The sequence below is a fragment of the Onychomys torridus genome, chromosome 1 (genome assembly GCF_903995425.1).
Source record: "Onychomys torridus chromosome 1, mOncTor1.1, whole genome shotgun sequence".
In the NCBI taxonomy this organism is placed as follows: Eukaryota; Metazoa; Chordata; class Mammalia; order Rodentia; family Cricetidae; genus Onychomys; species Onychomys torridus.
In genome coordinates this window covers 88,337,101-88,365,040 of record NC_050443.1, presented here as the reverse complement: position 1 = coordinate 88,365,040, position 27,940 = coordinate 88,337,101, and the positions used below count along the sequence as shown (strand labels likewise).

The 27,940-nt window shown below is 39.9% G+C and overlaps 1 protein-coding gene across 1 annotated transcript in view; it reads left to right on the top strand.

Moving 5' to 3' along the window:
* Sbf2 (SET binding factor 2) overlaps positions 1–27,940 on the top strand; it is a 345,635-nt gene that overhangs the window by 300,231 nt on the left and 17,464 nt on the right. The window contains exons 30-35 of the mRNA XM_036177261.1: positions 575–670; positions 6,605–6,679; positions 7,840–8,024; positions 12,939–13,115; positions 17,824–17,925; positions 18,773–18,958. Of these exons, the coding sequence (XP_036033154.1) occupies positions 575–670; positions 6,605–6,679; positions 7,840–8,024; positions 12,939–13,115; positions 17,824–17,925; positions 18,773–18,958 (821 nt within the window). The remainder of the gene's footprint in view (positions 1–574; positions 671–6,604; positions 6,680–7,839; positions 8,025–12,938; positions 13,116–17,823; positions 17,926–18,772; positions 18,959–27,940) is intronic.

Here is a 27,940-nt window from a genome sequence, read left to right as displayed (position 1 = left end):
AGTTGAATGTATAAATTGAAAAATCTGATTGTTAAATGTATATTGATTAAAATTATATAAATTTGAAATTCCCAACAATTCTTTAGCCTTTTATGATTTTGCAGTAGTTTGTTTTCTGTAGATTTGGATGAAGCCATTAAGACTTGTACTAATATTCTGTTTCAGTTATCATGTGATGGAACCCCAAAGGGTTCATGTAGAGGTAACCCTGATGTGTTAGACAGGAGCATGTGACTTGAGAAGTTGGTCTCTTTGGCTTTATCAGCTATCGGAATTACCTCAACATAAGCAGAAAATGGCTTTTCTTGCAAAGTAACACCATGCATGCCTTGCTTCATTTATCATTGGATTCTCTGATTGCACTTGCCAAACCTAACTCTATAATCTTTCAAATATGTGTTATCTCTGATGAAATAATAACATTACTGTGTTATCTCTAATAAGGCTTTTGGGGATTTCAAAAGTACAGTGTTTGGCAGCAATTAGACTTGCTACACGTGAAGATAACTTTTTGTCTTTTGAGTAATGTTAACCTGAACACCATGATTTTGTTCTGTTTTTTGGCTGACTTTAGGGACTGAAAGGAGGACTTCAAGAATGTCCACTGTGCTTAAGCAGGTAGTGCCAGGACATTTGGATGTAAACCCATCCAATAGCTTTGCTCGAGGAGGTTAGTAAGACCATTTTATAACTGAGCACTGATACAAGCTTAACAGAGGAGAGCATTCTTCTAGATAGTAGATGTTTTAAAAATCAACTAATCATGATTCTTAATTCCCCTTCTCCAGTGAATGATCATATTTACTTCTAGTATGATGACAAAGGTGTTATGCCTTCTGGAACAATGGGTATAATTATTAATGGTGGCTTACGTATTGATGGATTTGAGAGAATTAGGAGGTGAGATAATTATGTTAAATGGTGACAACCCACCCAGTTCACAGGGTAAAAAGACTGCTTACAAAATTAGAAGAGATACCAGACTGAGCTGTGTCTCCAGAACCTTTAATTTTACTAGTCTTGGAGGAGAAGCTAAAATGATATCTAAGTTTCTTTTCCTCCCTCTCTTGGGCATGGCAGCTGGTGTGAGGAGACAGAAGAGAGAAGGAGTCATTCCACTCTGGTCTCTGCAAGTTACTGTGAATTCTTTTACTCTGCAAAGGAAATTCTAAACCAGATGTTTCAGCTACAAAGTTCTGCTGCTCCACAGTGAAGTCACAATCACAGATTTTTTTTCCTATTGCTCCCATTCAAAGATGACTCTCCTTGAAAACAAGCCACCCATATGATCTGGTTCTGCATGGACATTGTCAGTTAAGGGCAATTCCTTCTCCCCAAAAATACTGTTAAGAAGGTCTTTCTCATATATGTGTGTGTGTGTGTGTGTGTGTGTGTGTGTGTGTATATACATGTATATGTATATGTATACATACATATATATATATATATATATTTTTTTTTTTTTTTTTTTTTTGCTTTTTTTAGACAGGGTTTCTCTGGAACCTATCCTGTCTCTGCCTCTCAAGTTCTGGGATTAAAGGTGTGTGCCACCACCACCTAGCTAGGTCTTTCTCATATTTCTAAAACTCTACTACCAGATAATTTTTACACGTTGACCCTTGCGCAAGTGGCTTACACTTGGAATCCTAGCACTGAGGAAGCTGGGACAGAAGGATAAGTTTGAGGCCAGGCTAGGTATCAGGAGTTAGAAACTAAATCTAATTTTCCACACTTCAGATCTTCAGCTTTAAAAGTTGTTCTCATGTTTTCTCTCTGTTTATTTGGCTGTAGTTCACTCACTATCCTCTTCATTGTGTGGATTCTACAGAATCACACCCAGCACGCTAGGTATTCAGGTGACTTTAGATACTGCAGCAAGCCCATGCTAGAGTAATGCCATTTTGAAGTCTTTCCCCATTTGGCATGAGCTGTTGTTCCTAACATACTGGCCTAGAGAATTGCTTTTGGTCATAAGTATGCTATTGGTTGTACCTATAAACTTTCACCCTTCTGGGTGTTTTCTATTGTAAACTATTAATTGTGTTAGAATTTGGATATTAGTTCTGTCCACTGGTATATTAACTGTTTTTACAGACCTTTTTCATCTATAGAGTCAATTACTGTTCTCATGTTGTTTGAAAAACAAAAAGAGCAAATCATCAGTAAAGCAAAGGCAGAGTCATGTAAGCTCTGAAGAAGAAGAATGGTCCTCACAGACTCTGTTCTTACTAAAATCTACATGGTCCTTATTTCTAAATCCATGACATCCTTTTTAATCTAGAACTATTTATCTGCATCACCAGGCATTTTATGGTTATTTTGACATGACTTATAAGACTCAGTGCTTTCTCCTAAGAACTATAAATACTCTGTAAATAATCCATTGCAGAATTTGATTCAAAGTCAACATATAACCTCTGTTTTACAAAATTCAGCTTTTTCCCTTGTGAAAACCATGGCATGGCCTGGTAGTCATCAAATGCCTCATCAAAACCTTCTGAAACTACACTACTTCCCAAGAGCTTCTCACTTGCTGGAGTAATGTTTCCAGTTACTTTGTTAGGCCTTGAGACTGGCATTTCATTTCCTAGGGCTACTATAGCAAAGTACCACAAATGGTGGCTTAAACAACTTTAGTCTCACAGTTTTGGAGCAGCCAGAAGTCTAGAATCAAGGTCAGCATCCAGAGGGCTTTAAGAAAGAATATTTGATAACTGCCTTCTAGGGGCTGGAGGTTGTCTAGAAATCTATGGCATTCATTTGCTTATAGAGGCATCACCCAGATCTGTTTTCATCTTTATGTAACATTCTCTGTATCTGGGTTGGTTAGAGTTTCTATTTGCTGTGAAGAAACACCATGACCAAGAAACTCTTATAAAGGACATTTAATTGGGGAGACTTAACAATTTCAGAAGTTTAGTCCATTATCTTCATGGCAGGACATGGCAGCGTGCAGGCAGACATGCTGCTAGAGAAGGAGCTGAGAGTTCTACATCTTGATCCATAAACATCAGGAAACAACTGTGTGGCACACTGAGCATAGCTTGAGTATATGAGACCTCAAAGCCCACCCCCACAGTGTCACACTTCCTCCAACACGACCACACCTCCTAATAGTACCACTCCCTACAGGGCCATTTTCTTTCAAACCACCACAATGTCTTTCCCTAAGTTTTTCCGTTTTATAAGGACCCATTCATATTGTAGTAGGGCCTAGTTTATTCCAGTATGTCCTTATATTAACTAATTACATCTGTACCACACTGTTTCCAAATACAGTTGCTTCTGAGATACCAGGGTCAGGATTCCAATACTTGAATTTGGACAGATAACAAGTCATATGTAGTTTTTTGTTTTTTAACTTAGATTTTTAAAGTTTAAGGTACAAATTCCATTCTTCTCATGTTCAGTGGATTTGAAGCAAGAGACAATATATATAATATATTTTTCCTTAGAATCCTGGGATTTCTCCTGTCATGAAGTATTGTCAGATTTTTATAAATGGTTATGACTTACCCTTTCTGTGTGTGTATAGTACTGGGGAGTCGAAGTTAGGCCTCCTACATGCTAAGCAAGCACTTTACAGCTGAATTGTAGCCCTACCCCAGCTTTCTGATGAACATTTATACAGATTACAGATCTTTTATCTCACATGCCATGGGTCAGATGTTTTTAATGTCTTAGAGTGTTCTTTTGTTTATTTTGTTTTGTTTTAGATTGTGGAATATTTAACATGCTAAGCATCCTTCATCTAAAAATATAGAATCCAAAAATCAGAAAGTTTTTGATACATCATGCAACATTTGTTGCTTGTTGCATTTGTTGTATGTTGATACATACAACATTATTTGAAACATTCAAATGTTTCAGATTTTAGTGCACTTTAGGTTAACTTAGGGATGCTCAATCTGTATTGTCAGGAAAAGTAAGTCAGTAAATTTTCCATTTAATTTTTAGTAGAATGCAACTTCCAGCAGATACCTAGATAGTTTAAATTGATTCCCCCTCCAGTACCCTACTCTTGTATTTAATTTTATAAGCTTCAAAAACATTTTATCTATTCCTGTATTTGGCCAGGTGGCCTATAAGATAAATTTTAGGTTTAAAAATTATCTTTCCAGTTTATGACCCATTTTATTCATATATGAAGGCATTATTTCTGATTCCTTACCCAAGTATTTCTTGCTACAAATTTCTTTGTGAACTTGGTTTGTATACTTATTACAGCTTTTTGCTCTCAACCAGTTGCCTATCATCTGACCCTTATGTGGTCTCATTCTTTTACTGCATCTCTTAACTGCCAAAGCCTCCATAGCTTCCCAAGGCCCAGTGATTACCTAAGATAAACTGAGGTTCACTATCACCCTCTATGGTCCTAGAGCTGCTTTGTGTATCTCTTATGTACATTTCTTCCATATAAAGTCACAGGGATGGACTGTAGTGTAGGGCAGTAAGTTTGGAGGTTTACGTGACCATGAAAGGCAGATACACATTCTGATCAGACAGGGCAAGACTAGATGCAGACATTGCACAACCTACAAGTTCTTCCTTAGGCCTTTTACAAGTCGCCTCATTTTTCCTGAGGACTGGGCACTGCTTCCTTATCAGTCCCTTAGTTACTCTGTGTAAGAACTTCCCGTTTTTCCTTTTCCCTCTTAGCCTCCTTTTTGCTCTTCTGTTTTCATGTTCCTTTCTTTAACATACAGTCTTAATTTGGGGTTCACATCTTATATCCATTGTACACTTTTCCTGCTCTAATGAGCAGAACTTGAAATTGGTCATCATCTTTTTTCAGATCACTTTGCATTTAATGCACAAGTTGATGAATTATAAGAAAGAGGATATATCCTTTTTTTTTTTTTTTTTAAAACAAAAGCCACTTTAAGAAAATGCGAGGATAGCCAGATGGTGGTGGCGCACGCCTTTAATCCCAGCACTCAGGAGGCAGAGGCAGGTAGATCTGTGAGTTCGAGGTCAGCCTGGTCTACAGAGTGAGTTCCAGGACAGGCTTCAAAGCTACACAGAGAAATCTTGTCTCAAAAAAACAAAAAAGCAAAAAGAAAAGAAAATGTGAAGATGTGAATAATGTTGTTTTTTAACTTAGAGGTTTATCCTTGAGGTAATTACGTCCAGGATAGATGTTTCAGCTATTTAAAATTAACTTTACCACATTTACATAGCAAGCAGGAATTATTCGTGTTGAACCATTTCAGTGTATCATTGACTGACTATATCTGCATCTAGAGCACTGAGCTAGGTGTAAGATCCCATGGAAAGTAAGCTGTCCCATCCTCAGACCCAACTTAAGCATCGCTTTCCCTTCTCTCTGAAGTTCAGGCTGAACAAAGTAACCATGTGTCCCATGAGAATAATGAGCCACATCATTCCTTCACTGGCACAGTCCTTTTAGCCACTTCTGGACAGGTGCAAGATCACATGGCTGCATAGGCCACTGTATAGTGAAGGTTTATTCTGTTTGAGAGGTTGAGACAAGAGGATTTAATGCAAGTGTCAAGTCAGCTTGGGCATAGCATAAGACCCTGTCTCCAAAGAGTTCTGCAGCCCTTACTAGGGTGTCACTTGCCTACTAAGACCATGAGTGCCTATCATTTCTTGCTTCCAAGGAAGTGAGATAGGAATGAACATCACTTCCAGTGATTTTCTTATTATGAGATTTATCATATTATGAGATCATGTTTTATGCAATTTTGTATTGTAAAGCTAACAATGTTATTAGTAATTCTGAAAACAGTTACTTCCTTTAATTGATTTGAATAGTTCTTTTTCTTGAGAAATGATGTAACTAATCACCATTTTGTTATTACCAGGTAAAGTTTGCCATAGTCACAAAACACTTTCTGTCTAAAGGGAAAAAATATTACTCAAATTACAAAAGTATTATCTCGACTATTCCCTATCATTTTGGTGCAAATAAGAATTTTAACAGAAGCCATTTACTTCAACCATCACAACTTGTATTGGTGGTATTAGGTATTGTCACAGGATCATGATTTTTTGCTATTTGTAACTTCACTTATGAATAAATAAATATAATTTCTGAATGCACAGGAGAAAGGAAGATGGTGTGGCAATGCTTAATGCTCACTGCAAAATCGCCCTCAGTTATCCCAAATGGTTGCTGGAGCTTCACTGTTCCCCTGGCATGGTGATCTTTCTCAGAGAGCAAATGTGTGAGACAACACATGGTTTTTGCCACTCTCCTTCAGTGTAAGGGCCAGTATATTCCTAACATTGACACACATACACCAAATTCCCTATTTTTATTACCAACTTATTTCTGACTGACAGTCTTTAAAAGCTTGTTCCATTTGGTATAATGTTTTAGTGGCACCCTCTGCTGTGCTGTCCATTTTATCATGCTTACAGTGTTTATAAATAGGTGCTGAGAATTCATCCAGTAGACATTCAGTTCATCTTTTTTGTTATTGGGAAGCTTTCTGTTTGTTAATTAATACTTGTATTTACATTTTCCTCCTATGTTAACTTAACCTTAAAAGCTAAACATTCTCCTCTTACTCTGATTGCTCTGATGTTTGCTGCTGTTATACATTTCATTTCTTCTGTCTTTAACCTTACCTACCAGTGCATGGGTACAGAGACAAATGTTTCACTCAGTCAAATCCCAAATCTTCAACTAAGGAAACAGTTCATAATCAAGGTACTGTATTATGTGTCCCAGTGTGTCACTTTTTAAAATCACCTTCATTTGAAATTAAATGCTACAAGTAACTTTTCATGTCTGTCAAATTATATTCATTTGTATTATGAAATTCTTGTGATTCCATTTAAAAACCATTTGCTATGATGCCTAAGGAAACCTTACTGATTACACAGAAGGACACTTTCATTTTAAGCAGAAATCACCTTTCCTTTTCTTTAGAACTGGTCTATTAAGTTCCACAAATGCTGATAGAGAGAAAAGGTAGTAGCATTATTGAGATAAACTGCAGTCATTTAGAAACAGGGCTTATCACTAGGTAAAGGTTCTGAAATAGTCCTTCCAGGTCTACACAAGAAAACCCAACCCTGGGGAGGTCCTCCACCCATTGCCCGTCTCTGCAGGTACAGAGAGGCCCTGCTGCTTTGAAGGGCTGCACTGCTAGGTTTGAGAATTAGTGTGTGCCTCTGTGGATGGGATATTTTAATCATCTCACACAGGAAGTCCTTGATTCTTCTGATCATATAAACTTGGTCAGCTTACACAATAAGGTTCTTCTGTCTGCCTGGAAGATGTCTGTTTCTGACTGTATATTTTAAATAACCCTAAACTAAATGAAATGCACAATCCTAAATTTATAATTTCTTACTTTTTATGTATACTCTATATCCAAGAATTTTTAGTTGTTTAAAACCAAATATGTATTCTAACCCAGCCTCTGGCTTTAGAAGATCTAGTAAGTTTCTAGTTTATCTCATGATGTAGTTCTTGTTGCACTGAGTAAGTAAGCAGAAGAGCACTCCTCCTGGGAAGCCTGAGAGCTGCATAGAGACCCGTGCTCAGACCCTTCCTTGTCTCCTGCCCACACGCACTCTGTTCCCTGTATTGTACACTCTGCTTATGCTCTCATATTTACTTTAAATACCAAGTTTATGTCGATATGAAATGAGATATGAATAATATCTTAAATTCTTCTAAATCTAAGACAGTGATTATAAACTACTATATCAAATAAAGTTCATATTGCAAAAAATAAATGGCAAATGATCATTATGATCCATGGCTTAGAGTGATTACCTGATATAAAACCACCGCAGAGCTGCATCTTACTCAGTGGCGTTCCCGCATTATCTCATTCACTTTTCTTGGCTTTGGTGAAGGCGTATGGGCAAGTCTTCGTTCCAGCACCCGTTTGATCAGCTCTCCAACATCCTTCATTGATGTTGGTGCCAGGCTGGCAGGCAAGGATCATGCAACCTCCTTCAGTAACAGCACCTACTTACAAAACCAGCTCTTGAAACGACAAGCCGCCCTTTATATATTTGGTGAAAAGTCACAGCTAAGGGTAAGCTTTTTTTCCCTCTCACTTAGAAAATGTGGCAACCCAAAGGCCTCTTATGAACCCTTTCACAAATTTTTATAGCATGATTCTGTTTTGGTTTGGGGGGGGGGTGTTTTGTTTTGTTTTTGTTTGTTTGTTTTTGGGGTGTGTGTGTGTGTGTGTGTGTGTGTGTGTGTGTGTGTGTGTGAGAGAGAGAGAGAGAGAGAGAGAGAGAGATTGATTCTCTGTGTTGTTTTTGGAGCCTGTCCTGGATCTAGCTCTATAGACCAGGCTGGCCTCGAACTCACAGAGATCTGCCTGGCTCTGCCTCCCGAGTGCTGGGGTTAAAGGCGTGCACCACTGCCACCCAGCTAGCGTGATTCTTATTCTAGATGTAATAATTAAAAAAAAAAAAAAAAAAACCTTAGTTCTAAACCAGGTTTGGTGATGCTGCCATGCCTGTAATCTCAGTACTCAGGAAGTGGTAGACAAAGGAGGATCAGGAGTTCAAGGCCATCCTCCGCAATATGAAAACCTTGTATCAAGAATAGCCAGGCAAGGCTAGAGAGATAACTCAGCCAGTAAAGCTCTTACTACATAAGCATGAGGGCTTGAGTTCGATTCCCAGCACCCACATTAAAAACTGGGATGGTTGTGCATTCCTGTAGTCTTAGCACTGGGAGATAAAACAGGAAAATCCCTGGAGCCAGCAAAGCTCAGCTGCCATTGAAAGACCCATTTTCAAAAAACAAGATAGATGGGACAGAGAGATAGCTCAGCAGTTAAAGTGCTTGACATGCAAAGCAAGGCCCCAGAAACCCAATTATTACTAGATGGGCAGGCCAGCCTGCCTGTAATTCCAGCCTGTCAAGGCAGAAGCAGGATTCCCAAAGCAAACTGGCTAGCAAGACTAGCCATAGTGGTAGCTCTGGTTTCATTGAGAGACTCTGACTCAATGAATAAGATGGAAGAGCAATATGAGCATGAATCCTGACTTCACACACACATGTACTATATACACACACACATGAGAAATGGAAAAAGAGAAAGAAAAAAAAAAAAAAAAAAAGATGGACAGCTTCTAAGGAACTACACCCAAGCTTGACCTCTGACTTCCACATAAACCTGTATGTTCATATTTGTTCATCCTGCATACACACATATACCCATACACAAGAATATGTGCACCCCCCAAAAAAACAAAAGAATGTTGTATTTTTAAAACTAGCTGTTTATATTTATATATACATATATGTGTATGAATATTTATATATGCATATTTAGTGTGTGGATGGATGCATGTGCATTTTATTAGCTGTGAGGATGAATATTGCTAATCTTTTAAAAAACACAAAGGGTATCAGGAAGTATAAATATAGAAGAGAAATCAGGCTTATTTAGACTGTATTTCTCACACTTCTCACAGGCATCTGTGCTTTGTAACACAGACAGCCTTTTTCTCTGAACCATTGGTACAGAGGCTGCAGAACAGCAAGGACTGCTGGACTGTGTACTGCATTTGGAGGCAAGGGAAGAAAAGGCCTTGTTTCTTAAGTAACTTTTTTTCCAAACTTTTCAGGCCTGTATACATGGGTTCTAAGATCAGATATTTCAAAATATCAGCTGCTAATCAACTTTAGCCTGTTACTGTGCTAAAGTTTATAAATTGTAAAAATAATATCTGCCTCCAAAATCAACAGTAATTTCTTAAATTCAGTGTTTTCCAAGTCATGCATTAAAAAATAAGTGTTGAGCCAGCCAGTGGGTAAAGATACTTCTTGACACAAAGTCTGATTACCTACATTCAATCCCCAGAGCCCACATAACAGGGGGCACTAACAATTCTAACCTCCAAACAGGTGTGTGGCATGTGCCCCCCTACCCTCCACACACAAAAAAGTCAATGGTAACAAATACATGTTTGTAGGGTTTGGGTTTGGTTTGGTTTGGTTTTCCAAGACAGGGTTTCTCTATGTAATAGCCCTGGCTGTCCTAGAACTTGCCTTGTAGACCAGGCTGGCCTTGAACTTAGAGATCTGCCTGCCTCAGCCTCCCAAGTGCTGGGATTAAAGGCATATGCCACCACCTGACAAATAGATGTAATTTTTCAGCAAAAAAAAAAAAAAAAAAAGTTATTTCTGTCAACAAACAGAGGAGTGGAAGCATCTGTTAATTAGAAATCTCCTTGAAGCCTACCACTGAGCAATCCAGACAGACCTTTGGCTGAACCATAGAGCAGAGGCTGTGTGCAAGCTACTACCAGCAAGAACCCACATGCTTGGCACTTGCAACGCCAGTGACTGAGTCAGCATCAGTAACAGACTGGCATGGCTAACTTTTCCCCACTACCTAGACAGCTGCAACCAGTTAGTGACAGCCTGAGGGTAACGGCCATGAAAGCTCTGGAAAGGCTCAGTTTTAAAATTTGCATACATGTCTTCTAATACAGCAGTTAATTGTGTACCTAGAATAGAACTCTTTTCAACAGCAATCAAAGATTGCCCGCACAGCATCCGTGGCACCAGTGACTTTTCCAAAACAGGCCTTCTGCTTTTTGGCACACTTACATGATCTGAATTTCCTCCCAAGGTTTGACTACCCGTATTCCCTTTCTGTATGAGGTCTCAGAGTAGCTGTATGTTCATGGATAATTACTAAGAAAGACAGACCACTTAGTATCTTTTCTTTTATCCTTCCCTTCCTCTTTTTTCTTTCTTCTGTCTGTCATTTATCAGTAAGTCTTACATATGTTATACCCTAGCTATCATTTATGATTTTGAGTTGCAACTACATACCTTTGTATCCCCACAAAGGAAGTGTAAAGGGAATCGAACCCAGGTCCTCATGCTTGCAAGACAAGCATTTTACCAACTGAGTCATTCCTGCAGTCCTTTTAAAAAAAAAAAATTGTTTTGTCTTTTGAGACAGAGTCTCTATTATGTATCCCTGGCTGGCCTGGAATTCACAGAGATCCACCTGCCTCTGCCTCCCCAATGCTGGGATTAAAGATATACGCTACCACACCTGGACCCTCTTTTAAAACTTTAATTAGACTTTAACAACTAAAATAATCAAAATTAAACATCAAATATACTAAATATATATACATATATATGTGTGTCCTTTGCATCCGTTTTTAAATTTTTTTTAATTATTTTATTTTATGTGCATCGGTGTTTTGCCCAAATTTTTGTTTGTGTGAGGGTGGTGGATCCCCTAGAACCTGGAGTTACAGACAGTTGTGAGCCACCATGTGGATGCTGGCAATTGAACCTGGGTCTTCTGAAAGAGTAGTCAGTGCTCTTGACCATTGAGCTATTTTTGATTTTTTTAAATTGTAGTCAAAATAGTATTTACCTCCTAACCATTTTTAAGTTCATAGTATTGGGTATATTCACATTGTTATGCAACCCATTTCCAGAATACAGTTTTACTCTTTGAAAAAAACAAATGATCTAGTATGTATCAAAGAAAGTAAAAAGCTAAGAGAATGATTCATTCTTTGGCATGATCAAACTGAAATTGCATCCCTATGCCTATGTCATTCTTTTTTTTTTTTTTTTGAGCTGAGGATCGAATCCAGGGCCTTGTGCTTGTCAGGCAAGTGCTCTACCACTGAGCTAAATCCCCAACTGCCTATGTCATTCTTTAATTATAAATATGAAGCTAAGGATGAAGCTCAGTTGGTAGAGTACTTTGCCTTGAATGCACAAAGCCCTGGGTTGGATCCCTAGCCCCATATAAATCAGGTATGGTAGCACACACCTGTAATCCCAACACTTGGGAGCTAGAGGCAGGATGATTCAGGGTCATCTTCAGCTAGTAAGGTTTGAGGCCAACCTGGAATGCATGAGATCCTGTCTTTAAATACATAAGAGAGACAGAGACAGAGACAGAGACACCGAGACCCCTGGCATGCATGTGCACAAGCAAAGCTCATCCTCATAGAATAAATTCCACATGAAATAAAGATGTAAGTGAAAGGGTACTCAAGTAAACATAAGTGATGTATGTTTCATAAAAAAAAAAATGAGAAAGTTAGAAATCAAGAAAGACTCACATTTTATTGTAGGCAAAATCTTAATGACTTAACTAACCATAATGCAGTAAGACTGGAATGTTTACCTTTTGATACTTTTATAATGCGTTTATTTATTTGCAAAAAAAGAAATATGTTTATAGCTACAGAATTTTATTGGTTCAGTTCTGGTACCCTAACAGTATATTTTACCCTTCGGTTAACAATGTACGCTGGGTGGTGGTGGCGCAAACCTTTAATCCCAGCACTTGGGAGGCAGAGCCAGGCGGATCTCTGTGAGTTCGAGGCCAGCCTGGTCTCCAAAGCAAGTTCCAGGAAAGGCGCAAAGCTACACAGAGAAACCCTGTCTCCAAAAACCAAAAACCAAAACAAAACAAAAAAAAAAAAACAATGTACATCTTGGGAAATGAAATTTTTGCTGTTGGGTTAACCATGCTGTTCATTTGTCACTGGTTCTTTGTTTCCTTCTCCCTGAGACATGATTTCTCTATGTAGCCCTGGCTAAACTGGATCTCACTCTGTGAACTCAGAGATCTGCCTCCCTTTGCCTCCCAAGTGCTGAGACCAAAGGTGTGCACCACCATGCCCAGTTGTTCTTTAGAATTGCCCTGTATTTGGTGTTAGATATTGCATCAGCTTCAGCCTACCAGTCTCTTAAGTTCTCAGAATGATAGCATTCCTGAGCTAAGTAATCTACCCCTAAAAAGGACTAGACTCACCACTGGGGCAACCACTAAAGCTGGCTGCACTGATGACGTGAAAACCACACAAGACCAACGCTCTTGATTCACTGCAGCTTTTGCAGCTACTTGGCATCAATTTGGTGTTTATTATTAAGCAGTGCCCTGGGGAAAGCTTTGTTCTTTTATCTGCCTAATTCTCTGTATCTTCATACTCAGAGCTTCAAGGTAGAATTTGCTTTAAACTGTGAGTTTGTTCCTGTTGAATTCCATGAAATCCGACAAGTGAAAACCAGTTTTAAGAAGCTGATGAGGGCTTGTATCCCGAGCACCATCCCTACGGACTCAGAAGTGACGTTCCTGAAGGCCCTGGGAGATTCTGAGTGGTTCCCCCAGGTAACATCAGGGAAAAGTTCTTGTGTACCCAGAGAACACTCCAAGTGAACACACAGCAACATCTGGAAAGCCTGTACTTTTGTCCTCCACTCCCATTTTCTTTCTTTGTCATGAGCCCTCTGTAAAGGCCACTCTCTTCCAAGAAACAGGAGGGCCTCAGTGTGAGGAGGACAGATTCTAGACCACCTAGGTTTTTTTTCTCTGTGTAACTAAAAGTGTGGCGTATTGTGCAGAAATTGTTTTGATGTGCCAGAAAGTCGGTCCCATGTATGCATAGAGCTCCTGTGCTCTTGTCAAGTCAGCAAGGCTCCAGGACGAAAGGTGGTTTCCCCATGACTCCACATGCCTTTCCCTCTGACTTTCTTACCTCCCGTTTACTTCTGCCCTTTCTGTGTCTCTAGATTTTAGATTCACCCACACACCAGCCATCAGATACTAATTCTCCAAACCTACCTAAGGTCTGGGAAAACCAGATATCCATCATCATTCAGCCAAATCACCCTGAAGATATTTCTAATTGAATTTTTATTGAGAAATTAATGGAAGCATGGTTTGCCAGCACACATATGCCTACATTTCTTCCAAACCACAGAAAGAAAGGTATTTGTGGCTAGCACATTATAGGCAGCCATGCCAGTTTGGCAGAGAGCAGCATCGCTGTGGTGTAACCTTCTGCTGTGTCTGTACTCATGTTCCTTCCTAACTGCAAGAAGCTCTAGTTCCTCTGACTTCTAGTTTCAGTTTTTCTCCAAGCACCCTGTCTACCTGTTCTGTTCCTCCCAGTGCTGGAGAGCAAGCCCAGGCCTTCATGTATGCTGACGGGTATTTGTCTCCGAGTTACAGCTCCAGTTCCCCCAACTCTGCCTAATCCTGCTCTGTCAAGGAGAGAGTTATTTCTCATAGTCATTGGAGTGAATGGTAAAGACACCAAGACATGATGCTAGTCCCCAGGGCAGTGAGCATTATCAAGGCACTTAAGCTATGGAGAAATACAGCTGCATGTGCTGTGATTGTGAACATGGATCAGAATACGATCACTACCCTAAGACAGCTTAGGGTACTCCTGGGTACCCATGGAAGACATTCACTGGTACTTTGCTCTGTCCCTAAGCAGTGAGCTCCAGCCCCAAATTGTTCTCACCACCCAACTACCATCTTACTTTTCTGATAGATTCTATGTTCTGATAGATTCTGGTCCTTGCTAGAAAGTAGACCTGGACCAGAAATGCTAAAGATTAAATGCTAAAGATAATTACTGTTGCTCCACTGTGTTAGCAGTATTTCACCCTAAGAGCACTTGGGCTGATAGCTGTGTGGTAGGAAAGAAATGAGGAATGTTCCCTGAACCTTGATTCTTTGCTTGTTGAAAAAGTACATGCCTTTAATCCCATCACTTGGAAGGCAGAAGTAGGCAGATCTTTGAGTTCAAAGCCAGCCTGGTCTATACAGAGAAACTTTATCTTAGAAAACCAAAAAGGAAAAAAAGAAGTTGTGAAGCTGGTGAGGTGGCTCAGCCATTGAACACTAGGCTTATAACCACTAAGTTGAGTACAAACAGAAGTTTCTTCCTATAATACATAGTATAAAAACAAATAGAAGCATCCGTTCTTTTTCCCAAGTTCTGACTGTCCTGGAACTCACTTTGTAGACCAGGCTGGACTTGAACTCACAGAGAGCTGCCTGCCTCTGCCTCCCCGGTACTTAGATTAAAGGTGTGCATCACCACTGCCCATCACAAACATCTTTTTGTAACATAATTCACGTACTGTAAGTTCATCCTTTTAAAGGTGTACAGTGCAGTGTTTTATAGCATATTCCTAGTGTTATTCAACCATCACACTAATGCCAGAAAACATTGAGTCTTTACTATAGAAATTATTATGTCACAGAAAACAAACAAGTCCTGTAACGAAGACTAGTTAGAACCCCTGGCTTTTCTATGTCATAGCATTATAGGTCTTCCACTTCTGAGGAAATTATACAAGGCCATTTGTATTACACCTCATTTGACACCTTGGGTTTTAGCCTTTATTAATTATACCGAATATGACATTCATATATATGGTACATTTTGATCATATTCACACTCTGTTACTCTTATTGTCCCCCTCCTAATGATTCCCTTAATTCCCTTTATGATTCCTTCCCTCTTCCTAATTGGCCCCCTTCTATTTTCATGTTTTTGTTTTTGCCTTTGGTGATACAGTGAATTCTGTTAAGGTTGCATGGTAAGGGCCTATTTACAGGACCACAGGGACCTTACCAGTGACTATTCCACTGAAGAAAATATCTCTTCCTCCCCTGGCACCCATTAATCACCTATACCTCTCCAGTGAGGGGTGGGGCTCCCTAGGAGATAGGATGTTTATAGGCCCAGTCTTGTGCAGGTCTTATGTAGGTAATCACAGCTGCTGTGAGGTCACAAGTGCAACAGCCCTGTCATATCCAGAGGACAGGATTACACAACATTCTGTCCCTTCCTCCAGGGTCTTACCGTCTTTCTGTCCCCACTTCTATGATGTTCCCAGTGCCTTGGAGGATGTGATGTAGATGTTCCATTTAGGGTTGAACATTCAACAGTCAGTTATTCTCATCACTTTTACCAATTAAGGCTCCACATTGCCAGCTGCAAACAGAAGCTTCGTGACCAAAGCTAACAGCAGCACTAAACTATGGGCATGAAAATAATTATTTAAAAGGCAGTTTTAGAGATATGTCATGTTTCCTTAGAAAAACAACAGTAATAGCCTTCCCACTAGGACCTCCCTAGCCATGGGCTTTTGCCCAGCTTTTTAGTAACCAGACACAAATTTTCTCCTATGGAGCAGGCCTCAAATCCAGTCAAGTGCAGTTGGTTACCAACATAACAAACTTGCCACTGTTGTGTCATGGGAAAGTTACACGCAGGAACCACAGCTGACTAAGGCTATAAAGGATAATTCTTCTTCCTGCAGCCTGAGTAGTGCCTTCAAGCAGTATGAGCACTAGACAGGTCCAGTTTGACTTCTCAGTGTTCTATAGCCAAAGAGGTTAGTATCATCAGCAGCAGTATCTAACACATTATTTTCAAATATATCTACCTAGGCTAATGAGATAATCAAGAATTTTTTTTAAATGTCCTATTCTTGCAGAGGATCCAAGTTCCTAGCTCCACTTTTTGTGATTTACAACTGCCCATGAATCCAGCTCTAGGAGTTCTGATACCTTTGCCCTCCAGAGGCACCTGCATGCATGTGGCACACGCACGCGAACACGCACGCAAATGTAGTTACAAATACTAAAATAATCTTTTGCAAAAACAAGGAGTCAGAGAGATGGCTCGGCACTTAAGCACACTCATTGCTGTCAGAGAGGACCCAGATCTGGTTCCCAGCATCTGCCTGTGACTCTTGTTCCAGAGGATCCAATACCTTCTTCTGACATTCTCAGGCTCCTACACACATGTGGTGTGCATACATACTACTCAAACACATACACACCATACCACACTCACACACGTATTTTTTAAATAAATAGATCTTTAAAATATGCTAATATTTAACTTGATTTGGCAAGAACTTTTAAGTATTTAAGCACTATGTGGTTCTTTTGTCCAAGTGTTTCATCTCATCTTGTTTGATTCTTCAAGATTGATAGTAAGTCTGTCTTCTGATGAACTAGTGATGCATTACAGGTCCTATAGCATTCGTAAGTTTTATAAATAAGGGAGACTTTTAATGCCAGTGTATTAGAATATGTAAGTATGAACCATTCAGAACACAAGGTTGTAAGAATGTCATTACTTGAATATCATTTCTTGAAACTAGGAACGTTTCGGGAAGGTAGACGGCATTAGTGCCACGAAGGAACTTAGTGTAGTCGTTGGTCATAGCTCATAATGCAGAGTAAACAAAATAATAAAGAAGCGACAGTATGGGCTGGAGAGATAGCTCAGTGGCTAAACTGACCTGAATTCAAATCTCAGCCCCCACATGGCAGCTAACAACCACAGCTGCCCTCTGCTGACCTCCACAGACACCAGGTACTCTAGTGGTATACAGACGTAAATGCAGAAAAAATACCCATTTACATTTAAAAAAATTAAATAATAAAAAAGATGTAATCAGTAGCCTCATTGGTCATAGCTCTTGCTTAGGGCTGACTGAAACATGAGAAATAGGATTCTGAGCCTAGCCTTATAACTTCAATTATTTGAAAAGTAGTTATGGGAATTGTCAGTCTTTCAGTGCCCATGAAATAGATTTATTGATACTAAGAAATAAGAAACATATTTCCATATTGGTCTTATATTTCCACTCCCCTGAAAAATGTAATTCAGAAACTTCTGTTTGACCTTGAGAGTTATGCTGCTTGTAAGATTGTAAAGGACTGTGAAAACCAGCATGAAGTATTACAGCAAACACTGTAAATCTAAAGTGTCTCTGAGGAAGCTAGTGGGTAAAGGCATTTGTGTATGGGCATGATGGTGTGAATTTAACTCCTGAGCCTACAGGGTAACAAGAACTGACTCCCAAGAATCGTACTCTGACCTCCACAGAACACACATGACTGCGCGTACAGACATACACACACATATAAATGAATAATTCTTATTGTCATTCTATATTATGCAAACTGTGATAAGTCTAAAAAGTACAATTCTCAAACTAAAAAAAAAAAAAGAAAAGACAAAGTGCTCGTTCTAATTTTGCCTTCTTTTCTTTCTTAGCTTCACAGGCTAATGCAGCTGGCTGTGGTTGTATCAGAAGTACTTGAGAATGGGTCTTCAGTTTTGGTGTGTCTAGAAGAAGGCTGGGACATCACTGCACAAGTAAACCATATTTTCCTACTACATTTTGTGTTTGTATCTCAGTGTAGTTTTTACCTTTGGGGTTATTTTCTATAATGATTAATATGTTTATGGACAGAGAAAGTCCTCTGCTGACCAGCCCTGCAAACCATCAGGCAGCACTGCCCTACATAGCTTTGGGCCAAGCACCAAACATCCTCACCTTAGGTATACTACAAAAGCTTGCAGCTAGAGGCCTTAACCAACAGGATGAGATGTGGACTACTCTTCTTGGCTTTCCTCCATCCTTTCTCTGTCTCTGTCTGTCTCTCTCCCCCCCCCCCTCTCCCTCCCTCCTTCCCTCTCTCTTCTCTCTTCCCTCTCTTCTCTTCTCTCCTCTCCTCTCCTCTCCTCTCCTCTCCTCTCCTCTCCTCTCCTCTCCTCTCCTCTCCTCTCCTCTCCTCTCCTCTTCTCTCTCTCTCTCTCTCTCTCTCTCTCTCTCTCTCTCTCTCTCTCTCTCTCTCAGCCTGTGTTTACTCCAGAATGAGAAAAAAATTATGTGAATATCAGTGATATTAATACATTAACCTACTCCTGCCAAAGAGTAGAATAGGTTTGAACTGATTGCCTAGTATCATACTCAACAAACTAACCAGTTAAGGATCAGAATCTTATTCTCTGAAAGAAAGCATGTAGCCAAAGTGAATTTGGGTTTTTGTTTTTACTGGAAAATTATATAAATTCATTTGATTGTGCATCCTGAAGCAGTTAGTCAACATATTTGCTGTTCAGGTAACTTTGTTTGTGAATTAGCTATCATCAAAAGGAATTTCAACAAGACTTTTTTAGGCCTAAAATTAATGAAGTCTTCTGCCTGCTCTTGACCTAGGTGACATCCCTGGTGCAGTTGCTCAGCGATCCATTCTACAGGACAATTGAAGGCTTCCGGATGCTGGTTGAAAAAGAATGGCTCTCTTTTGGTCATAAATTTAGCCAGCGCAGCAGCTTGGCCCTTAACTCTCAGGGCAGCGGTTTTGCTCCCATCTTCTTGCAGTTCTTAGACTGCGTGCACCAGGTAAGTGAAGCAAGATGAGAGTGACTTGACCTGAAGAACACACCGTGCTTGGCAACTGCTGCCACAGCTCAGTCATAGGACATGCTGAGAGTGGAGACGAAAATTCCAGTTTCTGAAATTTGAAATGTTGAGCTAGCTCTTGAGCTAGCCTCCAGGTAAGGGAGCCAGCACTCTAAATTACCATCTCCAAAGAAGAGAAGTTAGGCATGTTCCCCAAAATGTGGCTAAACAGCAAAAGTCCCTATGTGTGACATGCCCTGAAATGCCACATATGGTCTTCCCAGTTTGGGTAGGCTCTACCACATGCGTGGGCACAAGAGTTAGAACCCCATCTCTCGAAAAACTAAGTAGGGTCCAGTCAGGCAGGCTGATGGGATTGAGAGCCATGCTTAGTTCATTGAAGTAACCAAACTGCAGCTGACAAGAGGCCCTACCATGTAACCTAGTCAAATGCAGTGAGAGAAAGGGGGTAAATAGTCCCAACTCTCTACACCTTCCTAGGCATGGCAGTTAGACTCCCCCGCTGGGTCCTGGCTCAGGACTGAGATGAAGAACAAGGTGGCACTAAATGTTCAGATGCCTTGTTTCTTCTGCATCATCACCCTGGGTAGACAAACAGGTTCTCCCATGTCAAAAATGGCGGTGAGACTCCAAGATGCCTGGGAGGAAAGGTGGAGATGGTTTCAGAATTGAAAGTAAGTCTTCTGAAAGCCCAAATTGGCAAATGACTATATTTTGTTTTGTTTGTTTTTATTATGTTAATCATTTGCTTTTTAAAATAATAGCTGTATTGAATTCTCATTTATATATCATACATTTAACCTATTTTAAATGTAAAGTTCCATTTTTAGGACATTCACAGAGTTGCAAAACTATCACCAGTTTTAAGAATGTTTTACCACCCAGCAGACACTCTGTAAGCAGTGATTTTCCATCTCCCTTCCCCACACGCACAGGGTTGTGTCTGATTTCTCTCTTCTCTTTTTTTTTAGCCACTGAGCTAAAAAGCCCTTGTACCATGGTCTTCACCCACCTGCCAAGCAGGACGTGGAGCACTGGTAACAGGGGGGAGCTTACACTTTGAAACTCTTTGCAAGAAATAGCATGTGTGTTCTCTGAATATTACCCTTTTATTTGTATCCCTTTGGGCAAATAGATAAGGGAGATGTTTGGGGTCAGCTGTGCTTACCTGAAGCCAGGAGAGAAAGGCGAGTCTCTTAGCTCTCTACTAGGTAGGTACAAGGGTTGAGAACTACTCTGTATCCCAATTTCTAAAGATTTATTTATTATGTATACAGAAGAGGGCGCCAGATCTCATTACAGATGGTTGTGAGCCACCATATGGTTACTGGGAATTGAACTCAGAACCTCTGGAAGAGCAGTCAGTGCTCTTAATCTCTGAGCCTCTCTCCAGCCCTGTATCCCAATTTCAATGGGGTTGAATCATATGTATCATGACTAAAACTAGTTAAACTGATGATTACACTGGGGAATTTAAAGAAACTTTATGTAATGTTTACTTAAATAGGAAAAAGTTATGCTAAGTGTAATACCTCAGCACATTGGTGTTCAGAAAAAAGAAACAGCAGCAGTCTTCCATCAAAGATCTGTAAAGCTGTGACCGGGCAGGCTGGGGAACTTGGCTGTCACTAGCATTTGGGCAGAAAATGGACCCATGACATTCCATTTCAGGAGATAGACTGTTACTTTCCCATGCTATTTTCAGTCAAGTCTCTTCACTAACTAAATTGTGTCTAGTATTCTCAAGTTTGGGATTTGTCTAGTATGTTTTTTCCAGAAACTAACCATACAATCTCTTCCTTACTCTGAAAAGAGTTGTCCCGACAACATAAGGCAGGAGAGGACTCTGGGGTCTGGCCACCTTAGGCACTGTGTCTGGGGGCTTCTCTGTGTCCTCAGCAGGTTTGTTAGAGTCTGAAATCAGTTTCCTTCTGCAGACTTCCCACTACAGCTTCCCTCTGCCAGCCACTGCCACACTCCCTCCAGTCTCCTCCTCTTCAGCATGCTGCTGAATTGGTTCTGGCTTGTTACTATGCTGTCCTTCTCTCCCCATTCCTTTTTGGGGTGTTTTGTTTTACCTACCTTTAAAAATTCTTTACTAGCCAGGCACAGTAATATACCCTCTGTAATCCCAGCATTCAGAAGACAGAGGCAAAAGGATACCCTCAAGTTATTCCAGGCCAGCCATGGCTATATAGTAAAGCTGTAACTTTAAGGGGGAAAAAAAATCTTTCTTTTCCTTTAATGGGGGAATATTTCAGAGGAATGATTTTTTTTGTAGCTAAATTTAGCTTAAGTTAAATAACTGCTAAATGTGTTAAAGCTCTGTGTTCATCTTACCAAATTTTGTGTAGCTAAGCAGTGTTAGTAAGAACGTCATTCCTGATCCATGAATATATAAAATACACTATCCTCACAAGGGAACATCATTGAATCCCACATACAATAGTCCTTGCTTAGAATGCAGTTCTGTTTTATTGTTGAGGGTAAAGCCTGAGGATGCAGCCTGTAGGAGGTAACCTATAGTCTTTGAGTTCCTTAAGCAAAATTAATCAGTTTAACATAAATTACAAAGAGATATAAATTATATGCCTGCTAGCTTTAGGATAAATTATAATAAATGCTAAATTTTCAAAATATGGTTGCTAAAACAACCTGGCATAAAAGTTAAACTTCTCATATCTGTTTTTCTAAATAGGTAAAAATCAAATGTTGTGTATGACCTGCTTGGCCCCAAACGAAAATCAGAGCCAACTCTTAAAGAAAGCACACTTGTTTGCAAGTGAAGGCCCCATGACCAAGAGAATGTAACGTTCGAGGTCTGAAGATTGGAGTACTGTACTAGCTGTGTCAGTTACAATTTTTCAACTAATTTTTTTTCATTTGCCTGAACCTGCCTTTAATATAATACCTCTTACATACTCACCTGAGTGTAGACAAGCCATGACAAAGGGTACCTGTGACCTTAACTGTGACACTTTAGGGGCTTGACCATGATAGGTGTCAACTTGGTTAAAGCAAATATTTTATCTCAAAAAGAGATAAAATCATTTGAAAAAAATAGGAATCTAAGGAGTTAACAAGTAGTGCTTCTGACTCTTGCTGAGTTAATTATAAGGTAGTGTTTCGTCATCTACACTGATCTGAGGCATTAGAAAATGCCTTCTTTGAATGCCTTTCAAGTGAATACTAGTGTTTTACATGCCCCTTTTAGCGCACGCCTTTAATCCCAGCACCCGGGAGACAGAGGCAGGCGGATCTCTGTGAGTTCAAGGCCAGCCTGGGCTACCAAGTGAGTTCCAGGAAAGGCCAAAGCTACACAGAGAAACCCTGTCTCAAAAAACAAATAAACAAAAAATACATGCCCCTTTTACCAAATAATTTTAATTTGGTAATTAAATGCTTTCTTCAGACTCTTGGGGACACAAAACAGAGGCAGACCCGATAACAGTACAAAAATAAGTTCAAAATTTCACAGCCGCAAGCAAAACCTTCCCTGGGTAGAATGTGTCAGCTGCTTATTTAACCATTTATAACACACTGAAAGCAAAGGCAGTTCATGGACATATGCCCAGTTGTGTCTATTAGTACTAACAAAGTTACAAAGAAAACAGATGAAGCACCGTTCTTAAATTAGAAATTCCTCATCATATAAAAAGCCATTGTTTATGCCAGTATATCCAGGTGTCAGATGAAGTGTAGATGCTAGGTCACTGTTTCATAATAGCAACATCTGCAGATTTTTTTTTTTACTTCTAAAAGTAATTGGCCTAACTGAAGTGATATCATGACAGGATACTTCCTTTCCTTGAAATAACTGAGCCAAATCTTTCAAAAGGAAAATATATCCAAAAAATAAAAATGAAATTTTTACCTAAAATTTATTTTTAAAACACAATACCAGGACCAGCAAAATGGCTCAGAGGTTAAAGCTGCTTCCTACCAAGCCTGAGAACCTGAGTTTAGTCCCAAGAACCCATATGGTAAGAGAGCACCTACTCCTATACATTGTCCTCTGTTCACCACATAGAAACACTGGCACATGAGCCCACCAAAAATTACCTCTGACAGCAGTTTATAGCCAATTGAAAGTCTTTATTCCAGCCAGCTGGAACTGCACTCAAGTATTCAGGACCAAAGTGTAGCCCTGAGCATTTAGAGCAAGGGGTTTTTATAAGACAAAAAACACATCCTGGTATATCACTCCGCAGATACAGGGATGTGTTTTGTGTAAGCAAGCAGTTTAACAGAAGCTAAAATGAGCTGTTAGCTGGAAGGGGAGGTTTGCACAAGCAGGAAGTTTAACAAAAACTAGGGTTGGTTACCTGGGGCATCTTGACCTCAGATCCCTAGAATAAAGTTGGGTAATTTTCCATGGGAGTCTCCATCAATGAGATCAAATTCTAATTAAACCTAAAATGGCCTCAGCAAGAATACAAGATGGAGGAAACTCTGAACTGTCCTTCCCTGTCACACCTGGGGGGGAAAAAACCCACACTAGATATATTTTTTAATTATTATTTTTTTAAAACATAGTACCAAAGGGGAAAATGTGAAGTATAAGAAATGATCCTTTTAGTTTCAGTATTGAGTAATCCTGAGCATATCCCAGAACCTTTTCATTATGTCCCACTTTGAGAACCTAACAGTGATGACTGTGCCTCAAAGTTTATTTATTAACATTGTGAATTGGCTCACTCTGACCTGATGTGGTGGTGTTTCTCCTCACAGTTATTATATGCCAACACAGTGAAGGTCCTAACCTAAATCAAAACCTATTTTGCCCATTTAAGACATGTTTCTTTCTTGTGACCTCACATGGGATCAGTTCAGCTGCCCCCAGACATTGGTCACTCTAAAACTCAGCCATGTATCCTGGTAAAATAGCTGTAACTGATGGCTGCATGGTAGATTCAAGAATGTTGCCTGCTTCCTACTCAACTGAAAATTGGCAAACTTCACATAAAACAAAGCAATTCTCCATTGTCTTTAATATCATGAGTTTTAAAGTCATATATGAAGGACTAGCATAGTACAAAATACACTGTTAGTCCTTCCTGAATCTTACTTTGTGAGGTCACAAGTTATTGTCAGCTACTTATTTGTCATCAGTATGTCTTAGCCCATAGGTCTCACATAGTCCACTGCACACTCTAGTTTAATATCTCTTCACATCTAAGAGCAGAATCCAGGTTTGTTGCAGCATATTTTCAAGGTGCTGATATTACCTGTGATTTGACTTGTAGATTTTTTATGGGTCTTAAGTTTTACAAAGAACCTAATGGCATATGAACAAATATGGTAGAATAATTCTATAAATATATTTTTCTAAATTCCATCTCAGATTCAATTCTTATTTATATAAGTGAAGCTGCCAGGTTTTACTCCAAGTGGAAAATAAAACTAAAATGCCTACAGTTCAGTCCTTTAACTCTGTACTTTGAATCTTTAGCAATGTAAATACAAGATAATTGTTTAAAGAGTATTTAAATGATACCTGAGACAAACCTACAAGATTCAGTAGAATTAGTTTACTGACTGACATGCCTATCATTCTAAACACTACATACAAAGTTAAGTTGTTTGATGCATACTTGCCCTATGCTCTGAAAATCATATGATCAATAATAAAAAATATTCATGAAGCCCAAAATGTTCTTTGAGATCAGTAAAATTGATGAACCCCTAGCTAGGCTGACCACAGGGAAAAGAAGACAGGAGATTAATTGATTGCCATGTTAGAAATGAACATCACCACAGTTCACCTTCAACTCATCCTTTCATTCTCAGCAGTTCACAAGAAAGACAAAAGCTTCAGTCTACATACACACTTGTAGCATACCTCTTCATAGCAGCTTTATATACAGTAGCCAAAATCATAGAAAAGCTCCATGTCTACCAACAGGGAGTAAGGTGTGGCACATTAATACAGTGGAATACTATCTGTAATAAAAGAAACATGAACGGATAACTAAGCAGCATGGATCAGACAGTTGTGCTTAGTGACATAAGGCAGACAGATCCCATCTGCATAAATAAGTGAAATGGGCACTTCTGTCCTTAGAGAGCTCTGCTAACCACAGCTTCATCCATCGTGATAAGGAGCAAACCAATGGTTTCTTGGGGGGGGGGGGGTTCCAGATTCTGTTCCTAAGCATATTAAATATCAGAATAGTTAGGAAAGAGTTCACACATGTGCGAAGCAGGTGGATTCTAAAGAAAATAGTCATTAAGAGAAGCATTAAAATGTCCTTCAAACTTCTTTGTGGACTAGATCCTTAGTAGAGGCCTGAATCTTTCTTCCTCTGGAAATGGTGAGCCTGGATTGGCCTGTGACCGCTGAAGGTTTATTCCCATGTTTGCTGGAGTAGTTTGTCTTTATAGCCTACCCCATCTGAGCATACTGAAGTCTCTGCCTCCCCAAGACTTTCAGATGATAGAGTCAGGTTCCATCCTCATCTTGTGCAGGAGTCCAGCTCTGACCTGTTGAAGGGTTCTTGGAAGGGGGAGAGAGGAATGAGGAAGTATTAGATAGAAATATAGACGGAGACAACAAGAAAGATACAGTATAGCTTTGGGAGGGCCCTGGGTCAATACCCAGTTGCCTCAACTATTCATGATGGGCTTTTTATACATCAGCAAGGGGAGGGGCAAAAGATCTTCCCCCCTTTCAAGGTAGAGGTATAAAGTATCAACAAGTGTAGACCCTTTAAAACACCTGGTAACCACACCATTGACCAAATCATTCCATCATGCAGTCCTTCTGGGCAAAACAAGCTCAGACTTTCTGACCTTGAGTAAGGCCTTACTAGGGAGCCTCTGTGGGCCACCACAGTCTTGCTTGTCTCCTTCACTGTCTGGCTGTCCTACTCTATAAGTCACTAGCTCTCAGTGTGTGTACTGGTTCTAAACCAGCAGCTTGAACTAGAAAACTACATGACATCAAAGGACAGGTCAGGGAGGAAACCTGAAGTCTGAACACTGCTTGAGGACTAGGAGGGCTGGTTGTGGGAATGTTGCTCAGTGGGGCAGTGCCCGCCTGCTCTCTGCAGGCCCTGGATTCAGTCACCAGCACCACCAGAAGAGGAAAAAAGGCCAGGCGTGGTGGCACACACCTTTAGTCCCACACTTGAGAGCCAGAGGCAGGTGGATCTCTGAGTTTGAGGCCAGCCTGCTTTATATGGTGACTAAGACAGCCAGAGTTGCAAAGTGAGACCCTGTCTCTTTAACACGCCCCCCAAATGCAAACATTTGAATGATGATTGCTGTATTAGGACATAGTTGGCAAACACCTAACAAAGCAAGAGGGGGAAATGTTTTTGTAATTTATTTTCCATTACAGAAATGGAAGAAAATATTACTAAATCTAATATCACTTAGATTAACTTTTTTTTTTTTTTTTTAAAGACAAGGTCTCACTATGTAGCCTTGGCTAGCCTGGAACTCCCAAGAGATCCATCTGCCTCTGTCTCTTAAGTGCTGGGATTAAAGGTGAGTACCAACACAACAGGCCAGAGAAACTTATTTTCATGTCCAGAGATAATGCTATAAAATAATGTTGTTAGTCTTGAGTTTTATTTCATTATAACTTTAAACTGTTCAACTATTCTTAGTCTTTCTAATTAGTTGTTCTTATACTATAGTCACAGGAAATGCATGGGGTCTAGTTCCTTTATTTTACTAATGAGAAAACTCATACTTTCTACAAGTGCTTACAGTTCTAAAAGGCTAGAGGAGCCACACTCCCCATTATTCAGAACATGTCGAGGAAGAGGCACCATAGTGTGCAGGCCTACTATGTATGCTTCAGACACTTTCAATGTACCTTCTATTTTTAATATCACTTAATAAGGTAAACATTTAGTTCAATCAAAAATACAGTAAGAAAAATACTGAGTGGAGGGGGAGAGAACGTATTACAGAAAACTGGGGGTCTAACCAGATGATAAACTTTTTATAATTTTATTTTTAATAGGTGGGGGTTTTGGTAGCTTCATAAATACTGCATCTACATCACTCCCAGCCCTCCGACTCCTCCCTTGTCTCTCCCTCCCAAATTCTTGATCTCTTCAATTATTGTCGATATATACACGTGTGTGTGTGTGTGTGTGTGTGTGTGTGTGTGTGTGTGTGATCTTATTGTGTCCATTTAGCTTTGCTTATGTGTACACATGTCCAGGGTTGACCACTTGGGATTAGACAGCCTGTGTGGGAGCTCATCCCTGGAGAAAATGGACTCGTCCCCTCTTAGCAGCCATTGTCCCCCTGTAGCACTTCATCTAGGTGTTGAACTGTGTGGAATTTCCCATTGGTAGTGGCTTGTCAGCTGGTGGTGTCATGCTGGTCTTGTTCAGACAACCATATTGAGAGTGTCGTTCATGTCTAGAGGACACTATCTAACGTCAGGTATCCCAGGCCTCTGGCTCTTATACCTCTGTAGCCTCCTTTCCTCCAGTGTCCCTGAGCCTGAGGTGTAGGAGTTACCTTGAAGATGTGTCTGTCATTGGAGGTTAGGCACCCATAGTCACTTAGTCCCTGTAATAGTCTTCATCTGTTGCAAAAAGAAGCTAGTTTGATGAGCGGTTAAAACTACACTTGCTTGTGGGTATAAGAATAAATTTGGAGGAAAGAGTTTGAAATTATACTGGTTTGGGAAACTGGCAGTAATCTGTTCTCCTCTTGAATCTTTGACCTCTCCAGGCACAAGTAGTTACTAGATTTAAAATCTAGATCATGACTTAAAATTCCCATTGGTTTCTTACGAGCAGTCAGCATATTGCACACACACCTGCTTAGTTCAGCTAACCAAGTCTGTGTCTATCCAAATTAAACATGGGGAGAAAGGCTGTATTTAGTGTGTGTGTGTGTGTGTGTGTGTATGCATGCATGAGTGTATCTAGGTGTGCTCACCTAGATACATGCAAGTGCATGTGGGGGATAGAGAGTGATGTCACAGTATCA